Source organism: Lycium ferocissimum, chromosome 8 (assembly GCF_029784015.1).
Source record: "Lycium ferocissimum isolate CSIRO_LF1 chromosome 8, AGI_CSIRO_Lferr_CH_V1, whole genome shotgun sequence".
Lineage (NCBI taxonomy): Eukaryota > Viridiplantae > Streptophyta > Magnoliopsida > Solanales > Solanaceae > Lycium > Lycium ferocissimum.
The window spans coordinates 51,361,240-51,384,207 of record NC_081349.1 but is presented as its reverse complement, the minus strand read 5'-3'; the positions used below and the strand labels follow the sequence as shown (position 1 = coordinate 51,384,207).

Here is a 22,968-nt window from a genome sequence, read left to right as displayed (position 1 = left end):
CAATCCCCCCGGCTATGGGCCGTTTTCCAAACTATACAGGGGGGGCCACGGGGGTTATAGTAGGGCCGGCCCCCTACCCATAAAAATGAAAAGTTCAAATTTTTTTTAAACTAAACCCCGGTGAAAACCCCGGGGCCCCCGGGATACCAAACAAACATGCAAACACACATAAAAATGCGCTACGAACTCACTCGTGCCCTCAGATTTTCCAACGGAGGTCTATTTGACCAAGTCAACCCCCAATGCCCTAAAGCCGAGTTCCAGACGCTTCTAATTGCATTGGGAACCAAACCAAACACACTACCAAGTCATGAATGACAGTCCGGACCTCTCAAAATCTACGGGATTCCCAAAAAGGTTCGTTTACTCAAAAGTCAACTTTGGATCAAACGAATTTCACTTTGAGGCTCAAACCTCCAAAAGTCACTCTAAAACCCTCCCGATGACCTAGGGAAAGGTCGACAGGGGTAAAAAGGCCATTAGCACTATAACAACCAATCAGGTCGTTACATATAGAATGATAGCCGCTATATTAAAAAGGTAGTAAAGGTTTATAAGTCGGCAAAGAATGAAAAAATCTTTTTCTACCTGGAGAGGGGAGGAAATAAGAGAAATATCATTAGATTTCTTAAAAATCAGGAAAAAAATAGTGTTACTATTAATAAGGTTATTTTAGAATGCATTTCCTTCCGGCCATCATATATATAATAGACAAATCAACCTTTTACGGTCCAAGTCATCAATTTTAGTTAAATTAATGTTAATGAATAATGACAATAAGTTGTTCAAAAATACATTAATTACTTTTATTGTGTATGTGATATTATTCGACTGTGCTCGGAATTTGAAAAATAAAAATAAAAAGATAAAAAAAACTTTTTAAACTTGTTATTTAAAGCAAGTCATAAATATTCGTGTGAAACTTTTTAAAAGATCACACAACTATATCTTTTTATTACCCCACAAAATTAAATAATTTTATTTTGTAACTTAAAAGTTACAAGACTTTCACATTCGTGACACAAAAATCACAATACCAAAAATACGGGAAGAATATAGCAAAACCGAAATTAAATCAGTAATTTGGCATACGAAAGTACAGAAATATTAAAAGAACAACCAGTGAAAATAATTAAGTAATATAAATAATAACACTAAATAGTCATTGGGACTTGGGCCTGTGCTTACCAAACTAGTAATATTATAGGCCAGAGACGTATATATATAATTTTCAGAATTGATTGCAAAGATTTTATATGATAGGGAGCAGACTTAGATGAGAAATTGGTATTTAAAAAGACTTAAGTCAGAAATCATTGGATTACTATATGTTAATCACAATTGTGGTATTTCAGATTGTCTTTAGCCAATTAACTACTTCAACATCTCTCACACAACTTTCTTTCTGAATCCCAGAATTTAATTTCTTCAAACAGATCTTGAGAACTTGAGAGGAAGGGAAGGAAAAGATGCTTTGGCTTGACAAGTGAAAATTACATACATGTAAAGAGTAAAAGAAAATGAAGAAGAAAGAGAGAAAGGGGAAGCAAACAACTCAACGGTATGCATACGATATTAAAAAATACGTATTAAAGCTCAAGTTTAAGCTTTATACATTGTTAGTGTAAACATTGTTCACACACCAGATCATCAAAAGGATATCTACACATAAGCCTTCTTGATGTAAACTATGAGTGCACCAAACAGTATAGAGAACCAGGTTCTCTATCTTTTCCCTTAGATAAAAAACAGAAAGTAAATTTCATAAGATGTTTACGTGTAAAACTCTTTGCTCAAGGGATTAAAAACCACGACCCACCGGAGTAGGATTTCAACTTTACTAACAAAGCAACTTCAGATTACAACTCTTGCAACCTACGAATTAAACTTTTAATCCCTCACCCCTTACAATAACTTTATTGTAAGCTCTTTACAATAACTCTATTGTAGAGCTACAAATCTTGACTAACTCTAGCTAAGAAAAACAAAACAGCAAAAGTTAAAATCTGTCCTACAATAACACTTCTTCATTGTTGAGTAGGATTACAAGTAAAGGACAAAAAGACAAAGACTCAACAAACCTAAGGGCTCAAGACATCTTAAGTTTCGGGATCTGGTCCTTGAGTTTGTATCAGCTTTGTTCTTAATAGGAATTAGAGAGCAGTGGTGGCTAGCACTTGAGAAAAATATATCTTTTAGATTTGCAAGTGTTAGGTTTAGCATTGTAACATGTTGTATATATATTGAGGAGCATGTGAGGATCATGTGACAATGCATAGGGAAAACTCAACCTTTGGTTTGGCCTCTAGCAAACTGCAGTTGTGCTGCTGCGATTCTGCCAGTCGGTATAGTACCGCAACTTTACAGCTACACAGCTGATTGTATGACGTGCAGGGGACCTGATCGAGTACCTTGTCCCTCTCTGGTTCCTCGTGAGTTTGGCAAATCATCAAAACACAAAATAGCATATCTTATCAATTTCCCCCTTTTTGATGATGACAAACCTAGAATTGATGTTTCCCCTAAGAATCAGATTCCTAAATTCCCACCTGTTCCCCTTACGGATTAAGCCAATCTTTCAAGCAGACAAATGTTAGCAGCAATAACATCTCATTTATACTCCTTGCCCTAGGAATAGTTCCTTCCTTTTGACAATCAGTTCCTTGAAAGCCTGTGAAGCCTCTCCTTCCACTGTTTTCATCAGCAGGTGGGACACCAAGGATCTCGCCAATTTAGCTTCATCCATTTCAAAATTTGTGCCACTCACAGACAAAACCAAGGTGTGATCATCAGTGTAGCACAAGTTGGCATAGAACTCTGCCACCTCTGCTTCAAACACACTAGGGGTCGGTTAAACAAAAAGATGATTCCATTGTTGAAATTCAACAATCTCAAGAAGCTCCTTCATCCCATGCTTTTCACCAATGTCAGAGTCAAACACTCTTCCTAACAATACTTTTTGAGCTCTTAGATTTGCTTGCCTCTCTAACTCAGAGGATTGAATTTTTTGCTTCTTGGAGAAACTAGGTTCCTCACTCACACTGCTCTTTCTTTTTTAGGATGTCGAGACACACTCTTCTCCTTTGTACCCTATTCACAGTCAAATACTGCATCCTTGTCAATGGTTTTCTTTCCTTTCTCTTCTCTTTCCCTTTTTGAATTCTTTCTAGCACATGGAGATTTCTCCACATCTGCTTGCTCATCCTCATCAACAAGCCTACATTTCACTAACGTCCTCCTTTTCTTTACAGTACTCTTTTCTTTACTAGCCTTTAGAGCAGACTCAAGATGACCCTTTTTCTTTTTCCTGCTGGTGGGTGCCCTAAAAGCAATGTGTTTCCTTTTGCTGACAACACCCTGTTTCATAGCACTAGAGGTTCCTAATACTGAACTTATGACAAGATTATCATCGGAAACAACTTCCTGATGAGGTTTGTTGGAACCAGGTTCCTGTTCAGGAGAAGGATCTCTTAAGGGTACAACAATGGTAGACACAGCTAGAGGATTTACTTCATCATCCAAATTTTCCCTGGAGGACCCTAGTGTCTCATCCCAAATTGGATATGACTTGAGTGCAGAGAACTCAGAATCTCCTTGGGTTGAGGGACCAGGTTCCTCACTCAATTCGCCCTTTTCCTTCCAATTTTTCATTTTCTCCTGAAACCCTGCCCTACCTCAACAAAACCAGCCATAATCTTGACCTCACTGTCCAAAATATTAGACTTAGCCAGTTTCTTTTCAGACAAAGACCTATCAAATTCTATTGAAGACTCGTTTACTCCTTTATCAATACCAAGAGGATGGGAATACCTGATTTGGTTGAGTTTTCTTCCTCCTCTGTAGTACCAATACTGGCATTCTTATGCATGTCATCGGAGGTTAACGTTTCGCCAATACCACCTTGATCCTCTGTACCCATGACCTTAGGCATCAGATTGACTGGAAACCTCGACATCATCATCTTTTTCTTCGATTTCCTTAATATTTTGAGTGTATTTAGAGACTGGCACATTTTGACCACTGTCTTCCAAGGCGAGCTTTTCAGTAGAACCCGAGGTTGAGGACACAAATTTCTTTGGGATTTGGTGTTTGCGAGTTCTAGGGGGACCAGAAATCGTTGGCTTTGTTAGTGTGACATAGGAGTTTGGGTCTGTGGAGATTGGGTTTTTTAGGAATGATTCTTGCAATTTTGATTCTGATGGAATTGGGTTGGGGGATGGTGAGAGAGTGGGGTTTATTTCTGGTACGATGGAAGAAGAGAAATCGTGTTGAGACATGATCAATTTGGAAGCAAGAAGACACAAGGAAAGGAGAATGTATGGTTTTTTAGAGTTTTACCGTTGTGTTCAGTAAGAGCAAGAGACTGAAGAGGAGCACTTGGGAATTGAAGTGAAGAGAGAGATAAAAGAAATTAGGTTGAATGGGAGAGAAGGAGCCGATGGTGATTGGATGAGGTAAGAGAGTGTCAGGTTTGAGAGTGTATTTTTTAGATTGAGGAGGGAAAGGAATTAATGACATGGCACTTTAAGCTATTTAAAAAGCATATAAGTACTGAAGAGACTACTAACCTGAGTCACAGGAACCAGGTTCCTTGACAGTTTTAAAAAAGTAGGAAAAAAATTCTGGGAAATGCAATGTCACCCATACTTATGTTGTCCTGAAACTGCCATGTGTGTATACCTGTAATAGTAAAAGAGTGAGTTAGATGCTACAAAAAAACACTTTTTAGCATTGTACCTTACCTCTTAACATAGCTAATCATTTAGGGAACTCGAAGAAGGGAAACTAGTTGAGCTTGATCAACCCCAACTCCAAACGATTTCTTTCAAAGTGCTCCCTGATCAGTACCTTGGTAAAGATGTATGCTAACTGGTCCTCTGTCTCGCATAAATTCATACAGATCAAGCCCTTTTTCGATGTTATCCCTTAGGAAATAGTGCCTAACATTAATGTGCTTGGTTCTTTTGTGTTGCATTAGATTTTTTGCCATAGTAAGTACACTTGCATTATCAGACAACAATGGCACACAATCATTAAGCACACCAAAATCCTCAAGTTGTTGTTTGATCCACAATAGTTGATCACAACAAGAGGCGGCAGCCACATACTCAGCTTCAGCAGTAGAAAGAGTCACAGAATTTTGTTTCTTTGTACCCCATAAGATCAAGCATGACCCTAGAAAACGTGTCATTCTAGATGTGCTCTTTCTATCCACTAGATATCCAGCATAATCAGCATTAGCATATCCAATCAAGTCAAAATTATCTCTTAAAGGATAGAAGAGGACCAGGTCCGATGTTCTTTTGAGATACCTCAAAATTCTTTTTGCAGCCTTCAAATGAGATTCCTTTGGACTTGATTGGAACCTTGCACACAACCCAACACTAAAGACAATGTCAGATCTGCTAGCAGTTAGGTACAGTAAGGACCAATGATACCCCTATACATGGTTTCATTGACAAGAGAACCAGGTTCATCCATGTCTAACTGAGTAGCAGTGGCTATAGATGTATCAATAGGCTTGGCATTTTCCATCTCAAATCTCTTAATCGGCTCCTTAATGTATTTTTGTTGAGTGATCATGGTGCCTTTTGAGGTTTGCTTTACTTGCAGCCCCAGGAAGAAATTTAGCTCACCCATCATGCTCATCTCAAATTCAGTTCCCATGAGCTTGGAAAATTCTTCACAAAGGAAATCATTGGTAGCACCAAAAATGATATCATCAACATAAACTTGCACAATCAACAAATTTCTCCCTCTTTTCTTTAGAAATAAGGTGTTGTTAATTTTTCCTCTTGTAAAGCCATTTTCAAGAAGAAACTTTGACAATCTCTCATACCAAGCCCGAGGAGCTTGCTTTAAACCATATAGAGCCTTGTCAAGCTTGAACACGTACTCAGGATGATCATGACTTTCAAACCCAGGAGGTTGTTTGAAGAATACTTCTTCCTTCAGATATCCATTAAGGAAGGCACTTTTGATATCCATTTGGAACAATTTGAATTCCATATGAGATGCAAAAGCAATAAGAATCCCCATTGCTTTCATTCTTGAAACAGAAGCAAAGGTCTCATCATAATCTATTCCCTCTTGTTGATTGTAACTTTAAACTACCAGCCTTGCCTTGTTCCTTGTAATGTTTCCAAATTTATCAAGCTTAATACCCACCTAGTCCAATCATTGTTCTGTCTGAAAGCCTAGGGACCAGGTGACACACCTTGTTTCTCTCAAATTTATGGAGCTCTTCTTGCATAGCAACTATCCGGTCAGCTTCTTTTAATGCTTCCTTGATATTCTTTTGTTTAATTTGAGACAGGAAGGCTAAAAAGGCAAACATGTTTCTTGCCCTTGACCTAGTCTGAATACCAGATTCTAATGGAGTAATGGCATTTTGAAGTGGATGTGAACTTTTGTGCTTCCAGTTGATACTTGAACTTCAAGATTGGAGGGACCAGGTTCCTCCCTATTATATTCACCATTGACATCCACAGAGGCATGACTTTCACGTCTTTGTTCCCCCTCAGGAGTACCTGATACAGCATCAGCTACCCGGTATTCAGCTTCGAGTGGAGTAATTGGGGGACGAGGTTCCTCTACGCCTTCTGGAGATTCTGTTGTATCTTCTTCGTCACTCTGTTTGACCTAACTCATCAGCTCAGTCTTCCCATTTGAGATTGTTATGGCTTCATCAGGGACTTTTGTAAATTCTTCATCTTTAGCTTCATCATTTTGAAACACTTTGCTATCATTTGATTCATCAAAGATCACATGCATACTTTCTTCTACACCCTGAGTTCTTTGTTAAAGACCTTGTATGCCCTGCTATGAGAAGAGTAACCAAGAAAGATTCCTTCATCACTTTTTGCATCAAATTTTCCCAACGCCTCCTTACCATTGTTGAGAATAAAGCATTTGCATCCAAAAGCTCTTAGGTAAGTCAGCTTGTGCTTTCTCCCATTTAGCAACTTATTGGGAGTCTTCTCAAGCAAGGACTTGATCATGCACCTGTTAATCAAATGACACGCAGTGTTAACAGCCTCAGCCTAAAAACTTTTAGACACACCACTTGCTATCAGCATTTTCCTAGCCATATCTTCAAGTGTCCTGTCTTTCCTTTCCACAACACCATTTTGCTGAGGTGTTATAGGAGCAGAGAAGTTGTGACTTATACCATTTTCAGCCCAAAATTCATCAAACTTGTTATTGTCAAACTCAGTGCCATGATCAGATCTAATACTTATAATTTGATTTCTCAGTTTCACCTGAATTTGTTTCACAAAGACAACAAACACAGGTAATGTTTCATCCCTGGTTCTTAGAAACAGAGTCCAAGTGAATCTGGAATAGTCATTAACAATCACAAAGATATATTTCTTTTCTCCTTTGCTTTGAGTCCTCATTGGCCCACAAAGATCCATGTGAAGAAGATCAAATGGCCTTGAAGTGCTCACTTCTTTCATTGGTTTGAAGAAGGATTTGACCTGCTTTCCTTTTATGCACGCATCACACGCCTTGTTTTCTTTGAACTTGGCATTGGGTAGCCCATGTACCAGGTCCTTCGCAACAAGCTTGTTCAGCAAAGAGAAGCTTGCATGTCCCAGATGTTTGTGCCATAGCTCAGCATCATCATCCATAGCACCAAGACATGTCAGATCACCACCATTTAATGAATCAAAATCTGCTACATAGATGTTCTTGAATCTCTTTGCTATCAACACCACTTCACCAGATTTGAGGTTGGTGACAGTGTAAGAGCAGGACAAGAACTTGACTTCATTTCCTTTATCAAATATTTGAGACACACTCAACAGGCTATACTTCAAGTCATTCACATAGTACATATTTTCAATTGCATGAGAGAGTGTCTTTCCAATTTTTCCGACACCAAGAATATTTCCTTTCTTGCCATTTCCAAAAGACACACTCCCACCTTGTAAGGCCTTGAGTGAGAGGAAATCATCCATTCTTCTAGTCATATGCTTTGAGCAGCCACTATCCATGTACCATTTTTGACTGCCTCCTCTTACTTCAGCCTGCAAACAAATTCATTCATTAAATTTAGGAACCCAAACCAGTTTAGGTCCCTTATAATGATAGAACGGGTGAATTAAGCTTCTTTAAGTCCATCCAGGCAAAACATTTTCTCTTTCCTATGGACTAGGTCCCTCCTCTTTGAATTTCTTCTCAACAAGATCCATATTTTTCTAAAGAGATTGAATTTTTTCTTTGAACGTATCCATGTAATGACCAGTATTGCCACAATGAGTGCACATCCAATTTTCAGTGGCAGCGACATACTTGTTGTGGGGATTATAGGGAGCTTTGGCCTTTTGAAAACCAATGCCCTGCCTCCCCTCACCATCACGCTTGTGCATAGAAGCAATTACATCAAAGGACCAGGTCCACTGTAGTGACTTATCAAGCTTAATTTTTACCGTTTTCAAACTTTCTTAAAGCTGTTTATTCTTTTCTAACTCACAGATGAGATTCATTTTAGTTCTCTCAAGCTCATTTACAAGCTCGAGATGAATCTTACTAGCCTCTGTTTTTTCTTTAGAAGGAGTGTTCATCCATTTTTTCATTTGGTTGTTTAACAAGGAATTATCTCTAGTTAGTTCATCAATCTGTTCCTTCAAATCTACAGTGAATACAACCAAGTCATCCCTTTCTTGTTCTAACTCACAGATTTCTTCAGCTAGAGCACTCATTTCATCAATAAGACTATGATATGCATCAATTAATACATTTGACAATGACAATAGTTTTTTCAAAAGTAATTTTTCAAGTTTTTCTGAACATCTAGAAAATTTACCTCATTCTCTTCGTTGTCATTATCACCATCAGATTTTGCCATTAACGCAAAAATTGATTCATATCTCGAAGGTTCATCCTCAACAGCCATCAAAGATGCATCTCCTTGATCCTTTTCATCCTCAAATTCACTTGAGGAATCTCCCCAGACAGCAAGAGCCTGTTTCACCAGATTGTCAACAGCTTCTCTCCTTTTGAACTTCATATCAGGGACCTGGTTCCTCTTTACTGTCTTTTCAGCATTGTTTTTGTAGTAGTCCTACTTGTGAAGAGGACACTCTCTGATATAGTGACCAGGTTTCCCACACTTGTGACAATAGTCATTTCCCTTTTCCCTTGGGATTTTTACTTGTGCTTCCCTTCTTTTGGAAACTACCATTCTTTCTAATCATTTTTTGAAACCTTCGAGTAAGACAAGCCATGTCTAACTCATTATCACTAGAGTCACTTTTAGCAGCAGCTTTGAGAACCAGGTTTCTTTCCTTCTTTGGCACCCTTCTTTCCTGATCTTGCTGCCTTTTCACCTCATAACTTTTGAGATTCCCAATGACCTCATAAATGGTAAGTTTTTGCAAGTCCTTGGCTTCAGTGATAGCATTAACTTTTCTTTCCCATGAACTAGGCAGCACGCTAAGCAACTTATGAACCAATCTGTTGGTAGGTATAACTTCACCAAGAGAATGGAGTTCGTTGATTATGGAGGTGAACCTAGTATGCATTTCATGAATGGTCTCTCCATCTTTCATTTTAAAGAGTTCATACTCAGTGGTAAGCATGTCTATTTTGGACTATTTTACCTGACTTATTCCTTCATGAGCAGTTTGAAGCGCATCCCAGATCTCTTTTGCAGATTAACATGAAGAGATTTGATTGTGCTCATCAGCTCCAATGTCACACACGAGGATTTCTTGGCCTTGTAGTTCTTTTCCACATCTTTTCTGTCAGTGTCATTGTATTCCTTCCTTGTCTTTGCCTCAGTTTCAACTCTGGCTTCATTTTTCTTCATAGGAACAAATGGACCATCACAGATGATATCCCATAGTTCTGAGTCCTCAGCCATGAGGTAGTCATGCATCTTTGTCTTCCACCACCCATAGTATTTTTCATTGAATCTTGGTGGTCTTGTGCTCGATTGTCCTTCCTCTAGGTTTAGTGGAGAAGCCATGAGAAGGATCCTTTCTAGGTATTAACCTTTTAGAAAGAACCTGCTCTAATACCAATTGATGTAAACTATGAGTCCACCAAACAGTATAGAGAACCAGGTTCTCTATCTGTTCTCTCAGATAAAAGACAGAAAGTAAATTGCACAAGATGTTTACGTGGAAAACTCCTTGCTCAAGGGATTAAAAATCACAACCCACCGGAGTAAGATTTCAACTTCACTAACAGAGCTTAAGATTTCAACTTCACTAACAGAGCAACTTCAAATTACAATAGACTTTAAAATCTTGTGGTTCTAAATTAAAAATATGTATAATATAATAAAATATCTTTTGAACCTTGTGATTATAAACTTGACATGTAGGATATTTGAATAGTTAACTTACTAAATATAAAAAGAGGCGGACATAACCAAAACAAGATAAATTTTAACAACAATTGAGAAATTAAGGGAAAAAATAAGAGGAAAAGAAAAAAAAATGAAGACTCACTAAGGAGAATCGCAGTATCCTTTGCAAAATATACAAACTATAAAGACTAACTAAATTGAGTAACCAAATTAATCATATTGGGTCCCGTGCATCGCACGGGCATAGTTTGCTAGTTTATAAGATAAACATCCATAGTAACTAACATATTTTACAAAATTAACATCATGATTCCTGGTGATATCTAACTAAGCAGCTGTTCTTACTCATAAGCAGTACTTAATGAAAAAGCATACCACCAACCAACAGTAATTTTTAAAAAATCCTTGTAAGTCGACATCAGTACTCTTTTGAAAAATATATTTGATGATAGTTTAGAGACTCAATGAGCGTCAATCTACTTAAGATTTTGGTTCTTCCGAAAAATGGTTTAACAAATTATTTACTAAAATTCATCCATCCTTCTGTAGTGCACAGCAGTGTAAAATAATCATTCAAATAGGATAAAAAATTTCCCAATGCACGGAATACAATTAGATTGTTGGATGGATAGATCCATAGAAACTCTATCATTTGAATGTTTCACAAATATAAATTGGAAATACTCATTATAGTCTATTTAGAAGCAAGCCATCTACAACCATGTTAGTTGCCCGTCTAGACTAAAGAGTAAAATTGTCAGATTTACATATATATGCCTTTGAAAATTTTATATTACATCTGTTGTTTTGGCAGGTGTCATCTGTTGTACTTCACAAGGACATTGTCAATCTTTTAGATTTCATAGAGAAGTTAAAGAATGAAGAAAGATCAAATTGCTCTTGTCATGAATCAAATTGAAAAGCTGAAATTGGAGCTGACATTTATGTTGGCATTTCTTCAGCTTTCTTATTCCAACTTGCGTCGTTTTCATGGAAAAATGTCTCGCAAAGCAGAACATGTTGATAATCTGGTTCAGTCAGTTCTCTATCAGAGAGGAGATGACATGCTGGTTAAATATGATATGGATCATGTTGTTCCTCCCCTTCTGAAAAATATCAAAAGTTGTATCATCTCACATAGTTATTCTAAATCAAGTGCTAGTACGACCGAGGAGCAGTTGATTGAACGTTTGGATTCACTCCTAAATCTCCAAGACCTGACTAAGTGTTTTGCTGAGTTGATCTTCCCATTAATGACTCAGTATGAGGTTCTTCAAAATGTATGTGGCAATATAAGAGAGTTCTATCGGTTGAAAATAAATGGTTGCGTTGAGCATGAAATATTTGAATATGTCTTACCTCAGTTTCAACTTATGGCTGAGAGAGTAGGACACTTCTTTTTTGTCCTTTTGGCTTATCAAGATGAAATAGATGATTCTGATGTAATATTGGATGAAGTTCGAGTCAATCCCATGCTTGCTCGTCTACTTGTGGAGATTATTCCTGTTGAACTGGAGGTTATGCACATATGTTCTACAAATTTGAAAGCTTCAAAGTCAGTAGAAGTTGGACGCTTCATTCAGCAGCTCCTAAAAGCCTCGCCATACATTCTTAGAGAATATTCGATTCATCTGCAAGAGCACATGGTAACTGTTCTTACTGCTAGCACTTCAACTCGAAATTTTCATGTCATGATAGAGTTCCTATTGATTATTCTTACTGATGTGCCCGAGGACGTTATTTATCATGAAAAAATGTTTGTTCTCTTGGCATGTGTTGGAGCACTTACCAGGGAGGTATCCATTCTTGTTTGCAACGTAGAAGAGAACTCAAGGAATGAAGAGAATATGATTGAAACAAGTTGTGTAACTTTAGACTTGCTGGAAAATACTGAACTCCTAAAGGAAGATCTCAAGAATGTTTTCTTGAAAGCTCCTGCAAACTTATCTCAGGTTTGCTTCGCCGTGAGTGATGGACCCCTTTTCATGACTCTTCTACTCAAAAACTTAAACGACTTGCTCAATTCCAATGCTTACTCAGTTGCTTTAATAAAGGAAGAAATTGTGTTGGTGAAAGGAGGACTTGAATTTATAAGATCGTTCTTCAAGAAAGTTGAACAAGAGTTGCATAGAGATCTTTGGACTCGTGTTCTAGATGTGGCATATGAGGCAGAAAATTCCATTAAATCAATTCTTGTCAGAGATCATGGTCTCTTACAACTTGTCTTCTTACTTCCTGATTTCGTAGAAAAGATCAAGCTTATCAAAGAAAAGGTATCAACGAAGATCTCCAATAATAGGAGTCTCATTGTTGTAAACTCTCCCAACAAGCCAGTTGAAAAAAAGTCATCAACAGCTGGTAAAATAATTGTAGGTTTTGAGGAGGAGACAGAGTGGATAATTACAAAGCTCGCCAGCGGACCAGCTGAGGTAGATGTCATTTCCATAGTTGGTATGCCAGGGATTGGAAAAACTACTTTGGCTTACAGAGTATATAATGATAAGTCTGTTGTTGATCATTTCGAAGTTCGTGCTTGGTGCACAGTCGACCAGGAGTGTAATGATAAAAAGTTGTTGCAGAAAATTTTCAATCAATTTATTGGTTTGAAAGAAAGATTCAGTGAGGATGACATACACAATGACGTTGCTGATAAGCTACGGAAACCGCTATTTGGAAAGAGGCACCTTATTGTCCTGGATGACTTGTGGGATAATGCAACATGGGAGGGGCTAACGAGACCTTTTCCTGGATTTCAGAAAAGAAGTAGAATTATTTTAACTAGTCGAGAAAAGGAAGTGGCTTTACAAGGTAAACGCCACAGTAATCCTCTATATCTTTGATTGCTCACACTAGGGGAAAGTTGGGAGTTATTAGACAAGCCAGTATTCGGAGAAGAACGTTGCCCTGGTAAACTTTTGGAAGTTGGAGAAGAAATAGCCCGAAAGTGTAATGGGCTTCCTTTGGTACTTGATCTGATCGATGGAGTTATTGCAAGGACGGAAAAGATAAGGGCTTTGTGGCTTGAAGTTCTAAATAATTTGAGTTCCTTTATTTTTAAGGATTAAAGTGGAAGTGATGAAGGTGATACAATTAAGTTATGACGATTTATCAGATCACCTAAAGCCGTGCTTTCTTTACCTCGCAAGCTATCGAAAGGATGAAGATATTTTAATATCCGCTTTGACAGATTTATGGAGTGCTGAAGGACTTGTGGAACAGACGGAGATGAAGAGTGTGGAAGAGCTAATGGAGATTTATGTGGATGAGCTAATTTCCAGTAGCTTGGCAATAGTTTTCAGCAAGACTATCCAGGAACCGAGTTGCCAAATTCATGATCTTGTGCATGATTTTTGTTTGATAAAAGCTACAAAGGAAAAGTTGTTTGACTTCATAAGTTCAAGTGCTCCGTCTTCTTCTTCTTCTTCTTTAGATCTGATGCCACGTGGAATGAGTGTTCATGACGCTCAACATATCCTTCATTTGGATGCAAATTTTAGCGTGTTCGATCCAGGAAAGAATTATCCTTATTCTAAACACCTTCTCTCTTTGAAGGCATACATGAATAATGCAGGATGCCATCTTTCCTACAGCTGTCACCTAGGACACTTGAGGCTTCTAAAAAAGTTGGAGCTGCCAAATATAAGTTTGAGATATTCTTTGCTGAATGAAACAGACATGCTTGTTCATTTGAGGTAGTTACACATACGGACGACAGTAAGATCTCTCCCTCCGTCATTTTCAAACCTCTTGAATCTAGAAACTCTGGTGGTGTATAACCAGGGATCAAACATGGTACTATCGCCTTGCATATGGAGTCTTGCAAAGCTATGACATGTGAACATGGATAGCTGTTCTCTCGACGAACCAACAGAGTTAGAATAGGACTCAAAGTTAGAGAATTTGAGAATATTATATGGGCTCAATCTTTCTTACTTGGAAGATCCAAGGGACGTTTTCAGAAGGTTTCCCAATCTTCGAGTCCTTAGATTCACCATTAAAGAACCAGGTGAGTGTTTAGCAGAGCAGATAAGTTTTCCAAGATTGGATGTCCTTAATGAACTTGAACATGTTTCAGCATATTTTGATTGTGTTGCGTCCTTGGAACATACACATCTTGAGTGTGATTTTCACTTCCCTTCGAGCATGAAAAAACTGATGTTGGCAGGCTTCGTTTTGACATCTGATGCACTGTCAAGAATTGCGAGATCACTGTCCCACCTTCAATACCCAATCATCCAGGGGAAAGAATGGAAAATGGAAGAAGTCACCTTCCAGAATCTCAAACTCCTACATTTTTCTGAATGGCAGGTTAACGGAGAGGAATCCTTTCCCGTGCTCGAGGAATTAGTTATACAGTACTGTAGCGAGCTTACGGAGTTCCCGGACAGTTTTGGAGATATTACTTCATTAAAGTCTATCTCATTGTTCGGCGATCCTCAACTTGGATATTCACCTGAAAAGATTAAGAAATATGTTGCAGAAATGACGGGAGAAGACAAGCTTAAGGTAATCTTCTTATAGTGACTCCATGCGCGAAATAGCGTCATCTTAGGTCCTTATCTGTGCAAATCACTGTATCACTTCTTTCGTACATTAAGTTCCTTTTTATATATGTTTTTTTTTTTTTTTCCATTTTCTTCAACCTGTACATGTTTGTTTGCAGAGCTCATATAAATGTTGGCATACGATTTACTTTGGCCTACATATCAACCTATAGAGGCTTCAAATGAGGGACCATCCTCACACAGTTCTGCCTTCTTCCTTCTGTTTCAGTCCATTTCTCTGATTCCATTGTGGTCAAGCACTTCTTTTCCAATCTGCTCTTCTAATGGAATATGCTTATTTTAAATACTAACTACAGAAAGAGCGATCATTCTGGTAATTAGCATTGAATTAGTCATTTCTAGCCAATCGAGTTGGACAAATTCACTAGCCTAAACTGGAATTGGCGTGCATAAAATGGTAGTCTGTAAAAGTAAATATATAGAAGGAGTACTAATTATGCAGAGAATAGTTATGTAGGGTAAAAAATAGAACAACTAATACATAAATAACTAAACCCTACATAACTAATTCATGCGTAACTAGTACTTGCATAACTATAACCAGCAGCCAAACAACCCATGATAGTATAAAGACTTTTTTCACTAGTGTATTTAACATATTGTAGTAAGTAGCTTGGCTTACTTTCCAGATTACCAATTTTATATTTTACAATGGGTTACCTTTAGTTATCTTTTATGCGGTCAGTGAAAAACTCTACCATATTATCATGTATAGAAGTTGTAAACTCAACCTTATCAATTCTTCTAGTACTAGATCTGCCTCTGTCCAAAGCTTCAAATAATTTTTACCTAAATAAGTTCCGGGAAGGGGATGGATGACAAAAAGGTTCGTGCTAGAGAGATTTTTCTGTCATGTGTGACAAGGAAATATTGAACTACTAACATTAGCTTCCTCCAACAATATCCGTCAATTTTGCAGATTGCATCAAGAGAGTTTCATGACCAACTCAATTAGTTCAGCACCATATATACTCTTTACATTAATCTATGCAAGACTGAAAGAACTTGCAGTATTCTCCACAAACTTTCTAGCTCCCTTGAACCATCTCTTGTCACCAGCTTGTGCTTTGCAAATGTAAAGTTTTCCATCATTTACTGTGGCTGTGATTAACTGGTGCTTTCCACCTTCATCTCCATCAGCAGTTCTTGTCAATACAGTCGAGTAGTAGTATTCCTTCCCTCCTACTGTTGCACTTGATGTCTCCAATACGTTTGCGGTGGCCACTGCATCTGATTCAAATCCACCCTGTAATTCCAAATCCCACATAGAGTCAACGGGTTCAGAAAGAGAGTGATCTTATTATATGCTTATCTTCTAATCTTTTTTTCCACAAATGAATACGGTTGGTTGTACACACATAACCTTCCCTGGATCTGCCTATCACCTATGCTTACATACATATGTTCAGATAATGCTTCAGTGGCTAGAAATGCAACAATTATAGCACATTATTTATTTAGTCCTATGCCATTTTCACCTTCTGAATTCCCTAAATTCCAAGAAAATTGTTCTTTGTAGTTCTAGAGTGCAGCTTTAAGAAAAGGACCAGCATATGTTGTGTATTAATGGGGTTTTGAAAACTAAACTAAGCTGCCAGCACTAATTAGCAAGTTGAGAGGACCTTTTTTACTAGGTAGTGCTAGAGTTGAAAAAACAAGGTCATGCGATAAAAAATAATCATGTATAAGTATAATTTTACTAATCTCCACATGTACTCTGATTTTAAATTGAAAGAGGCTATTTGAGAATATGAACCTATAGCAGTCATACATGGATTTAACCATCTTCCATTTCACTGGGAAAAAGCATGAGAACTCTTTGCGATATATCCTAAAAATGCATTTGCTTAAGCCTAATATGAATTATCAGATAGTTCGATGGTATATGTTAACTTTACTATTACTCATATGAAAAGCAACCATTTTACTCTGTTAAGATAGCTTAAACTACTCAACAAACAACATGACAAAGCCAGTTGTGAGAACCATTAATCATGGTGAACTAAAAAAACTACTCCCTTTGTTTCAAAATGTTCGTTTTAGTTTGACTCGGCACGGAGTTTAAGAAAATAAAGAAGACTTTTGAATCCCGTGGTCTTAAATATGCCAGGATTAGGTGTAAAGAGTTACTAAATACTATACAGAAAGTGACATCCTTTGTTAAACAGACTAAAGGAAAGTAATACAAACAAATTCAAAGGGAGGGAGTACTAAATATACATAAAAAATTAAATAACTTACCTCCGCATCAGTTTTGCCAAAGTAAACTTGTTTTCCTAACAGAAAGTCCACCTGCACGGAAAAGCCAAACCGATGCTCCATCAGTTGTGAGCAAACAGAATTCTTGCAGTTTAATTTCAGTCAACCAAAGTGAGAAATATTGGAATCAAAGTAACAAGGCATCATGCCAGAGCTAACAAAGTAAATCTTGAAGGACGATATATCAGCTAATAAGAGAAGTATACTAAAAGATGCATAATACTTAGGTTTGATCAATTGACCTTCATATGAGAACTGATATTAAAGAAAATATAAAGATAATGCATGCTGAACCAGATAATGCATGCTGAACTAGGGAATGCTGAATTACTTGAGAGAGGAATTGTTCTGGTGAACCATAGTCAGTGATGGACCTCTTGTCAGTCGGAGTAACAATGACAATGACATTGCTGTTGGGATCAAAGTTGTCTTCAAATCTGAGAACTTGGCCAGGGTATTCTACTTCCTTGCTTGGATTCCATTTGGATGGGATTTGCAGCTTGAATCCATCTCCATTGTAGGGCAAGAAATCGGTGTTTTTCTTTGGCTTCCCAAAAACATTGGCTGCATCACAAAAACATCATTCACTTCATTTCAATGTTTTACGAAGCTAACTCATAAACATAACACATCACCTTCGTATTCAAGAAACGTAACTATCCCAGAAAGCTTACTGCTAAATAACAATGCTCAACTTTGTCAATGGTCATCAATAGGTATATATCCTCGATATATAGGCGAAATTCTTGATACCTACAAAGATGGATAATTAGGCTTGACAAATTGTAATGTCCCTCTTTTAATATTTTGATACTCAAAGTCTGTTAACAAAAGTATATGATGGTATAAAAACAATATCTATTTCCAGAATGAGCATGTCCATCCCTCTTGGGAAAAGAGGAGGTAAGGCATTATGACCAAAAAAAAAAAAAAAAAAAGAATCTTTTCTTGAGAGGAAAAAGAAAAACAGGAAAAGAATGTTATAGCTTTACTATCATGCATTCTATTAAGAGTTAGTGTTGGTAAAGAATTCACTATTACTATCTAACGTAAATTAAAGTTTTACATGGTAACTTGGAAAATAGAGTAATACCTTGCTATACAGAGTTACAAGTGGAAACAGACTGTGCACTTGTTGTCAGGCTTATCCAACAAGACGCCATAGAGTTTCATCCTCTAAGGCTATTAGTGAAGATTAGAGATACTTGTTGGAAGCCACATTTGGAGAAGCAAACAAGTGCGCAGATTTTTTGGCAAATGAAAGTCACAGATATGAAGAAGATTTGCTTGTATGGGAAAATGATATCAAGAAAATGGAGTTTTTGCTCCTAGCATATTTAAGTAGTGTCGCTTATGAAAGATTCTAGTGCCTTTTAGTTTTTCCTTTATACCCAAAAAAGAAAAAACTTGATATAATTGGTTAAGTTGCATCATCAATGTATACAACTTAAATTGATATGGTAAGTAGAAACACAGAGTAATAACTTGCTATATCCAATTAAATTTTAGGCATTATCATCATATATTACTAAAAGTAGAAAGCTCCAACCTTCAAAATTAGATTACAAATTTGCTCTTGCTGTAAATTAAATGTAATAAAACATAAAACGGAAAAGGCTCAAATACGCCATCGAACTATCGAAAATGGCTCATTTATGCTATCACCATTACCAAAATGACCCATCCATGTCATTTCCATTAATGCCGGTTTTATAATACCAAATATGACACGCCTCCAATTAAAGGTCTGCGTAGTTTAATTAAATCAGCCCAATTTTAAATCCCAAATTAATAAAAAATCCGACCCATACACCCGACCCACCCACAACTATCTAGTTGGAGGCCACGTATCATATCTGGTATTGTAAAACCGACATTAATGAAAAATAATATAGATGAGTCATTTTGGTAACGGCAATGGCATAAATGAGCCAAAGTATTGATGAATGGCATAGATTAGCCATTTCCGATAGTTTGATGGCATAAATGAGTCAAACTATTGACTAGTGGCATAAATGAGTCATTTCCGATAGTTCAATAGCATATTTGAGCCTTTTCTGAACATAAAATATCTAATATAATAAATATTAAATAGTTCAGTGACATTCTTATTCTTAAGAAAAAAAGCTTTATTAATAAACCAAATTAATAAAATCAAATGCATTGAACCAGAGTAATCCTGGATGAATTGGTTCATCTTTCAGTAATTAATAAAGGCTATACATATCCATATTTTCTTAATGGCATCGTAAAAGACAACCTTTTCACGTTCCAATTTTTGTTGGTTTCGTCCTTTATGCTTCTACTCGGTTGTAGGAGTAATATTTATTATAGCCTTTATTCGTCTTTATAAAAGTTGTCATCAAATCACCAAATTCACGTTGCCAATTTTTCCTACTTCTATCAGAAACAATATTCGTTCTACTTCTTTCTCATCCTTCTCCTTGTATTTCATTCTAAAGATAAATAAATAGATGTCATAATGTTCTATATGTAAGTTTTTATTTTTGGAATCTGATAAATAATATTTGCATTGTTCTTCTGTTTTAATGTTAATTAATTGTGCAAATGTTAGTAAATAAATGTGACTAATTTTCTTTGGATTTTTGCAGTTAGAGTAAACCCTTTGCAGATCAATGGTGTTGAGATTTTTGGTCAATCAAAATCAAAGATATTGGTGCTAAAGGTTTGTCTTGACTCAAATGTGATCTCCGCTCAGCCTTTATTTTTAAACTAAAAACTAAAATAATAGCATAAAGCAATTCACGATAAAGCGATCATCCTTTGAGATCAACAACAACAAGAAGATAAGAATTAAAACGAACTGTTAATTAAATAAATAAAAAAGAGCCTCACAAATGAGTTTTAGGGGTAATATAATCTCTCACACAAAAACAGATGACGGCCGAATAATAGGTACACAACTACCTCTAACACAATACTAATTTTAGGGATATTTGAATTGTATGCTTAATATTTTGCCGTCACCAATAACAAAAGAAAGGCTATTTTTGTATGATTTTGTAGAAATACATAAAAGTAAAGAGTGAAAATCATTAAAATTATAGAATGATGTGTAAATAAAAAAAGAACATATATGTTAAGGGTGCAAAAACTCTTCCTACTTAAATTTGTTATATGATCTTCACTAGCTATATCTTTGGTCAAAGGATATTTCCGTCTCTTTCGTTCGTAATTTAGAATTTTACAACTATTTTCTTCTCTTTTAATTTAATACTATAATTATTATTTTTGTCTTTTTAATGAATAAAATATAGGATTGTTCAAGAAAAACTAAAAAAAATTAAACTAAAGAAAGGACTCAACATGTGCTTTGGTTTATGATTGTAAAACTAATTTTGATAAAACATGTTATGCTCCCCCTTCTCTATCCAAAATTTGTTTTTATTGCTAAATACTTTGTTATATATATCATCTAAACTTAAATAGCTTTTTTATGTCATAATGAAATAATAAAAAGATTTGAGATGTGAGCATATTTGAAAACATTAATTATATAATGTTCACAATAAGAATATAGTCATGATGGAGCAAATAAAACGTTGGGGGTGAAACATACATGCGGAATGATATCTATAAGTATTATGTTATGTACAACCATACCATATGCCAGCACCTAATTACGTCAAAATTTATCTCATAAAATATCGCACCTATCGAACTAAATTTAACTGTTTAACTTTGCTTAAACAATCCATAATATTAATTTTGTGTTGACCAATCAAGTCATTTGAGTAGGCTAACTATTTATCAAATTCAGCTTGTACTTTTTCCTTCAAATTTACAATTACTCATTACACGCATGCTTTAATATAATCTTATCGTTTTATAAAAAATAAAAAAAATAAAAACTTTACTTACAAAATTGGAACACACGCGCACGAGCCCAGAAACTAGTACATAGATAAACTCCTTAACCTAACTTGAACTCAACTGGTTCAACTTTGATAATGCACATCTACAGACCTTAACTTGTCTCCATTGTGTCAGTCTCCAACTAACAAAATAATCATGTAGAAACCTCCAAAATTTATGTGCCACATCAGTGTCAGGTGTCCACGAGACGCAGTGGAGACGAATAGAGGTGTCTAGATTTACATTCTCAAAGTTTGAGTGTTTAGTTGCCCGTTAAGGCCAAGCTAAGGCATTATCTATGTACTATGCCTAATTTTTAATGAGAGGGTAAATCTTACACTATCATTGTATATAAATTAAACTCTTCTATAAATATTCAGATCATATTTTTAAGTAATAATACATGTGAAAGTACAGGACGGGGGAAATACCAGATTCTCCATAAGCAGCATTAGCAGGGGAACCTTTGGAACCAATAGCAGCAGCACCAATGAGAACTGCGAGAGCCAATCTACGAGAGACAGAAACACTGTTGCCATAATTATCTTGTTGATCTTTTTGGGCACGACAGACCAATTGGTTAGGCTTGAGTGTTGAAACACCCTTCAATGGTACTAAGGGAGTTTTAGACGGTGGATGATAGTGCAAGAAACCTTGAGTGGAAGCCATTGATTACTTCTTTTTTCTTGCTCCTTCTTTGGCTTGAACTTCTTTGTTATTTTCTGCTGAAATGGTGATATGGGAATGTGTTTTTGGATTATTTTATGATGTGAAATGTGTAGGGAAATTAATTAGTAGAGTTTTCTGGGAGGATCTTGAATGTGGAAAAAAGTGGGCGTTAGCAAGATTATATGTATGTGATTAAGGGATAAGGGTCTCGAGGCTACCATTGGTGCCAAGTGCACGTTCAGAATAATTCTCGCTTTTATTCTAGCTTCTAGTGCAGTCTGCAGTTTTTATATACTACAGTACTTAGGGGCTTCGTTTAGAGTCAAGTGTGATTGACCCGCCACGTCATCATGTCACCTAGGTGCCATTTGAAATTATTTTTGCCATGTGAATGCCTACATGAAAAAAGATTAGCATTTGTGGAAAGATTCTAGATCAATGGAGATTCACATGGAAATGCTCTAGATATTTATGAACTTGATAGAAGATTTCTTAGGAAGACCTTGGGATATTCTAGCCTAGTGGATAGTTTTAGAGAAGGGGCTTATTGTAAATATGTAGGAATTTGTACAAAAATTATTATTTACATATTAGTCCCTAGGTGAGTAGTATAAATAGAAGAGCATTCATTTGTAAAACCATCAAGCAAAAATCACAAGTTCTCTTTAATACAAAAAGTTTTCTTTAATAAATTTCTCTTGTCTTCCTGAACTACTATTCTCTTAGCGATTTTAAATGTAGTAATCTAGGCTAACTTGGCATAACAAGATCGTGAGCAATTTGTGTAAGAACATGAGCGAGTTGTCAAGTGCTGCACGTGCACTTAGTTGACGACTAAGGAAGTGAGCTTGATGACCCGCCATGTCATCGTGCCACCTAGGTGCCATTTGGAACGATTTTTGCCATGTGGATGCCTACATGGAAAAGAGGCTAGCATCTATGGGAAGATTGTAGATCAAGAGAGATTCACATGGAAATGTTCTAGATATTTATGGACTTTCTAGAAGATTTCTTAGGAAGACCATAGAATTGTCACGACCCAAACTGGAGGGCCATGACGAGCACTCGGACTCTATCTGTCGAGTACCGTTAGCATACCTTCCTAATGTAGTCATAAACAAGATAGAATTCTGCTAAGTCAAATAAGAAATATGCTAAAAAGGAATGAGCCCAAAAAGATATAATATACAATCATACTTGACAAAACTGTACAACTGTATATAGACCGTGTCTAACCATACCATGACTGTCTACAAGCCTCTACTAGATCATTTGTCA

General features: G+C 36.5%; 1 protein-coding gene and 1 pseudogene across 1 annotated transcript; one reads left to right on the top strand and one right to left on the bottom strand.

Moving 5' to 3' along the window:
• The first annotated feature begins 11,153 nt into the window (after positions 1-11,153).
• On the top strand, positions 11,154-14,835 carry LOC132067037 (putative late blight resistance protein homolog R1B-17; annotated as a pseudogene).
• Positions 14,836-15,740: 905 nt separating this feature from the next.
• Positions 15,741-21,845, bottom strand: LOC132068721 (oxygen-evolving enhancer protein 2, chloroplastic-like). The gene is made up of 4 exons (XM_059462401.1): positions 21,453-21,845; positions 17,477-17,709; positions 17,128-17,178; positions 15,741-16,132 (listed from the first exon to the last, which is right to left on the bottom strand). Exons 1-4 carry the CDS (start codon positions 21,688-21,690, stop codon positions 15,872-15,874), a joined length of 783 nt encoding a protein of 260 aa, XP_059318384.1. The 5' UTR covers positions 21,691-21,845; the 3' UTR covers positions 15,741-15,871.
• Positions 21,846-22,968: the final 1,123 nt, after the last annotated feature.